Raw genomic sequence first — 6,228 nt, 5'->3', positions numbered from 1 at the left:
TGAGAGCAAAGGTTCACATACTGATCTGTTTATAATTAATACATGACCAAGTCTAATATTTTTGTCTCATTAATTAATTAAATAATTTGGTTCTCTTTATCTACTATCGGGACATTTTTAGGTTATTTTAGGTTAAAATTCTGCAGAAATATAGAAAATTCTAAAGGGGTCATAAACTTTCAAGCACTACTGTAAAAACAAAGGCAATGCCTGATGTGAGTTTGCTGCTTGCTGCTCATCATATGGCAAAAACACTGACTGTAACTATTTTAAGGTACTGCAGCATTTGGGAAGTACAGCGTGGGCCAGTATTTACAGCCAAAGCAACAGCCTTGTGTTGGTGGCTTTAGAATTGATGGAAAAGTTTGATTTCTTTTTTTTTTGTCACTGGTGGACAACAGAAGACTGATGCAGCAACAGACAACAAGACTGACTTGGAAATTGAAATTTTATCATAATTTTGCCAAACTTAATATTTCTTTCAGATTTGCCTGGGATTCTCAAGCAATTCTCCAGATGGCTTTTTATCTGGTGCACTTAAAATGGGAGCTCTAGTGGTGTTAGTAAAAGGATTTCTGTTAAATACAGTAAACTGGATGGTTTAGAATGACATATATGGTTGAATACTATGTGGGTCTACAAGACCTTGAACTTATTTTAACCAGTATGCTAAAATATGTTAATGACAGGATTACTTGCATACAGCTATAGGCCATGCCTGCCCTAACATAGCTTATTTGTTTAAAATGTTTGGACTGTGCAGTAAGATATTAGCTGAAATAAATAAATAAAGATGGCATTTAAAATTGCAGCATTTTAAATAGTCAGATGTGGTATAGAGCAGGGGTGTCCAACTCAACCAGTAAAAGTTTAAAAATCTCAAATTGTCACATTTGGCTCCCCCCACTCCTCCATGTGCTTTTTGTTTTGGTCTTGCATGTGCGTCTCATAACATGTCCATGTTCTCCTTTGTTTGGTTTCCTCCCAGTCTGGCCCCCTTGTTTTCTTGACTCCGCCCCTGATTTGTTCCACCTGTTTTCCACCTGTGTCTTGTGAACAATCGTTAACCCTGTTGTATTTATGCCTTGTGTTTTCCCCTGTGTGTTTGCTGGTCTTTGTTGGATAAGTACTGTTTGAATTGTTTTGTTTGGTGTTTCATCTGGCCTCCGTTGTTTGTTTGATCCTATTTCATTTTGGCACTATGTCTGTCCCTCCTGTTTTACGTATTGGCTCTATGATCCTGGACTGTCTTGACCCTGATTTTGGATTTGGCCATAATAAATCCGCTTGTCTCCATACATGTGTCCGCCTCCACATTGCTCCCCATTGTTACACAAATCTGTGGGCCAAAGAAAATATAAATTTTACAAAATTTTTAATTAATGTTATGCTGTCACCCAAACTGGCCATAGTTAGCCGAATAGCCAAAACAACATGAAAATAAAAGTTTTTGTGTGTGTGTTACTGAGACAAACACTACAAACTATTTATGAGGGTTTTAATAGATTTGATCACTGATTTAAATGTTTTTGAAACAATAATTTGGCTTTCAGTTTAGAGTATTTAGGCTACTCCTTACTCAAAGAGGAAGGAGCCTTGTCCTGTATGTCTGGAAATAATTGCCTGGTGGTGTTGCCCAGATGGCTGCTGAGTGAACTGACTTTCCTATAAGGTCTTTAAACACAGAAAGACACAATGAGACAAGAGACAAACTTGAGGCCACATTAGCAACGTTTTATTGTGAACGTGTATTAGGGTGTGTAACAGAAAGCTGCATTGCAGGCTCTCATTGCTTCTTCATCTTTCCTTGATTTGTTGGTGAAGTATGTCCCACAGAAGCGGAGCATCACAACGTGGTGGTAGATGAGCAGTGTGGTAAGGTAAGTGTTCCTCAGGCTGTCAATAACATGTTTTGTTCATGGTTTTCTAGTGTTGAACCAATCTTTACCAACAAGTCTTAACTTTTTTTTTCAATATTTCATTGAATCGATTTGGTTCTAGAGGACTTTTTAGCCTAGACACAGTCTCAAATACATCTGAACAACAGAGCAGTGTAATCGGATGGTAGACAAGTAACCAATGGCAATGTGTAAAAGGGAAAAATCACCATGTTGGGAAAGAAAACTGAGACAGAACTCAAGGGGACAAACTTACCGATAAACAGCTTCCTAAATATGTAAAGAAACTGTGGTTCAGGTTCCTTTAAGAAGTGTGTGGGTGGCCAAATGGTCAGTCTTTTTTGTTTACCAGAGAGAGAGAAGTCAGGAATCTGTTACCTCTCCCTGCTATGCATGGTGATTATAGCTTCACCTACCCCATGGCTTTTCATCCTCTACTGATTTTACTTTACGTTAATAAATGTTGACATGCTTTGGAACTTCAGATTGCTTCAGTGCTGTAGAACTGGGTTTTTATCCTACTAGTTCTAACCTGGAACTTTTACAAGAAGTTGATTTTTACTTTTTTTTTTCTTTTTTTTTAGATATCACCCAGGCCTGGTCTCAAGGTTATTACAACGTGGATACTAATACACAACAACTCATTTCACACATATGATAGTTCCCCCAAATCCTAAACCTACAGGAAGAAATGAGTTTGACATTGGAATCACATATTTGGTATCCATCTGTCTGCTATGATGCAAATGGAAGGCAGTCATGTTATAAGGTAGGATATTAACAAGTAATGAAGCAATCTGTTTTTAGTTTGTTTGTCTTTTGTTATTTTTGTTTTTTCTGTTCTAAAAAAACAATAAAATAGACATAAATGAACAGCAGCAAACTATGCAGCACCTTTCAGGGATTCCAAAGATACTTTATTTTTAAAAGACAAATTACAAAGCTTTATGAAATAAACATATAACCATAAAAATGACACAGCCATGTTACATATACAGTGATATATATATATATATATATATATATATATATATATATATATGTATATATATATATATATATATGTATATGTATGTATATATATATATATATATATATATATATATATATATATATATATATATATATGTGTGTGTGTGTGTGTGTGTGTGTGCAGTGTTTAATGATAATGCAGACACATTCATAAAGTTCATGTTTCATAAAATTGTTGAATATCATTATCACAGTGTAAGAAGACATAAACTGTGATTACAATAGAAGAAGAAGAAGAAGAAGAAGAAGAAGAAGAAGAAGAAAACTGCTTTAAGCAAATACCAAACATACATTACCAAAGCCCCATTCATTGTTGTATAAAGTGCAAATTAAAAATTGGTTAAAAATAATGAAATACTAGTAATTGCAACGTCAAATCTGCATGCAACTTTTTATGAACTGTAAAGTATTTACAGAGTATTTACTGTAGGCTTTGTTCATTTAGTCCTATGTTTTGTTAGCACTAAGCATTAGCATTTGAGCTCTGGCTTAAATGTAGATATTGAAGATTCAAACAGACAAAATACCTTGCGTAGTTTCACATGTGAAATATAGTTTAATATCAAACGTAATTTATCACTATTGTTGATACAGTTGCCCTTCTAAGCTGACTTTCTGTGAAACACTATGTACATGGAAAAAAAAAAATTAAAGTACGAAAGTAAAACCTCATGTCTGGATAATTAAATCATATCATGCTACTTATTAATTGAGGTTAAATGTTCTTACTTGGTGTGGCCTACTATAGTCCTGAATGCACTCCAGCAGAGTTTGCTAGTTTAAGTATATCCTAACCTAGCAATGTCGTGACTGACAGTCGTTACATTTCAAGTAATGTATAGGAAACTAGCCAAGGAACCACAGGCTTAATCACATTTCAAGTAAGGTAAGCGTCGTCATCTGCTCCCCCCCTCCCCAATTTAGTCGTCTCTAATTCCACTCGCTAGTTATGACTCCCTCAATTACACAGTGCTACCAATGCTAGGAGGGTGAAGGCTAACACAGGTTTCCTCTGAGAACTTTGAAGTGCCTCTGCCTCTTTTCGAACTGCCAGTCATGCAACATCATTGGACAGCACCAACCACCAGATCTATTACATCCGCTAACATAAACCTGCGCTGACTAGCATCGTCTTGGTAAACGCGAGGCAAGTTGCGCTCTCTTGGACTCCCAGCCATGGACGGCTGTAGCATCAACAGGGCTCAAACTTGTGTTCCCTGGTTGCAAATTCGAGCACTGACTTCATTTTAATGGACAAAATAAACACTTATCAGGGTTTGAAAATGAATATATACATATTAACACCACCTTTTACATTGTGTGTAAAACTGCTGTAACATTATTAATCAGATCCAGCATTTTAAAATCAGACTGACAAGTTGAGATCCATTCTCTGAGTAGCTGCAGAACAGATAACAAGCAGTAGTAGCAAGTATTTTTAGCGCAGACTCGGCAATGATACGCGGCCCCTGGAGGAGGGAGGGTTAAATGCATTGCTCAGTGGCCCAAACAGTGGCAATTTTGAAGACCCATTTATTGAAACCATAACCCAGTGATCAATCAGCCACAGCTCTAACCACTAAACTGCCAGTGCCTGCAAATATCATTATGTTGTGCACCTCTGCCAGGGTGTATCCTAGTCTGTTAATGCTTGGTTGATTTTGAGTCCACTGTGTCTGCCTTTTAGTTGCATTGCTTAAACAACTTTAGTTTATAATCACTATTACCAATTCAGCATTTCTCTTCTGTTCTCCTCCCACATTCTCAGAGTGTCAGACTTTGTGTAAAGGCTCCGCTATGTAAAAAAAAAAAAAAAATCCCCAAAAATCGTACTTGGTGAGAATAGGTCTTTAGCACCACACTTACACACAGAGTTATGTGATTAAATGTTTACACTAACACTTTAAATATCTGTTCTTTTGTTTGATGCTTTGAACTTGAACTATTTCTCTGGCAGATATCACTTTGTGGGCATGCTTTCTATCACTGTTGGTATTAAGTATTCAAGCGTGTTCGTATATCACTGCTATTTGCTACAGACAAATAAGTGCATGTTGCATGAATGTTTGAAAAGTATTGTGCAAACAAGCACTGAATTTTACAGACTGAGGTAGCCCTGGTCTCCCCTCCTCATCTTTATAAATAACTGTAAAAAATGACTGACTATTTTTATCCTGATGCAGTTAAAGTGCGTTTGAATTACAGTGACACATGTGAAATTGTTTAGTTTACCACACTAATCCGTGTTTGCATGAATTTGTTCATCCTCATAGTCATTGTCCACGGCCAGTTTCTCTGCTTCTTCATCTATGTTGATGTAGTCCTCGTCAGACACGTCTGAATCCTCTCTCTGGTCTGATCTCTGATCCATTTTCTGGACAGTGACTTCTGTATTTTCATAATCATCGTAGTCATCGTCATCATCATCATCGTCTGTCCCGTTCCCTCTATTGGTGATCTCACATGTGGTTTTGGCACCTAAGGAATGATTGTCAAAATACTTTTACTGAAAAAAAGAAACATTTACATTGTAACCAAATCATACCAAATGTATGTTATTAAAAAAAATTAAAAACCTCATTTGGATTGTTTAAATACTTTTATCCTTGAAATATTCTTCACAATTTACAAAAATGTGTTCACCTCCATAACTGGCCACTGCCTTAGTTTTGACATCAACATCTACGTTAACATAGTCCTCATCAGAATCATCTGAATCTTCTTTTTGATGAAAAACAGTTTCTGCATTTTCATAATCTTCATCATCCATCTCATTGTTTCCTCCAGCAACCTCATATCTGTTTCTGGCACCTACAGAAGGATTGTGTGGGGAAATATTAACCAGATTTTATGGCAGTAAATGTCTCTGCACCTTCACTGGATGTTATGTGACTACCAGTAAACAACAAAGAGCTTCAGTATAGTTTTCAAAAGACATAATTACAATACAGTAATTAGTTCAATTTAGAACAGAAAGTGCTCACGAAGTCTATGATCCGTCTTCACAGCCATCTGATGATCTTTTTGGTTTTTGCTTCTCTTTTTGAGGAAAATGATGATTGGCACTAATATGAGTAACAGTCCTGCTGTCACTCCAGAAGCGATGAAGGGAACTGGTGACACTGCAAAGGAAAACACCATCAAGACTTTCTTGCTTTAAATACACAACAAAGCAAACAAGACTAGTTACTGTACCTTTCACAGAGACAACCAAGAGTTCAGTGGTAGGAGAGCTAAAGGTGCGTGAAGACACAGTGACTTCATAAACACAGCTGAAGCTTCCTTGGTGGACAAAATC

General features: G+C 36.6%; 1 protein-coding gene across 1 annotated transcript; it reads right to left on the bottom strand.

Moving 5' to 3' along the window:
- Window positions 1–4,905: 4,905 nt before the first annotated feature.
- Window positions 4,906–5,970, bottom strand: LOC119265094 (ciliogenesis-associated TTC17-interacting protein-like). Its single transcript, XM_037544570.1, has 3 exons — window positions 5,915–5,970; window positions 5,574–5,741; window positions 4,906–5,408 (listed from the first exon to the last, which is right to left on the bottom strand). The coding sequence occupies exons 1-3, from the start codon at window positions 5,940–5,942 to the stop codon at window positions 5,167–5,169; spliced, it is 438 nt and encodes a 145-aa protein (XP_037400467.1). The 5' UTR covers window positions 5,943–5,970; the 3' UTR covers window positions 4,906–5,166.
- Between the last annotated feature and the right edge of the window lie 258 nt (window positions 5,971–6,228).

The sequence above is a fragment of the Pygocentrus nattereri genome, chromosome 14 (genome assembly GCF_015220715.1).
Source record: "Pygocentrus nattereri isolate fPygNat1 chromosome 14, fPygNat1.pri, whole genome shotgun sequence".
NCBI classification, from domain to species: domain Eukaryota; kingdom Metazoa; phylum Chordata; class Actinopteri; order Characiformes; family Serrasalmidae; genus Pygocentrus; species Pygocentrus nattereri.
This window is presented reverse-complemented; position numbering and strand designations above follow the sequence as displayed.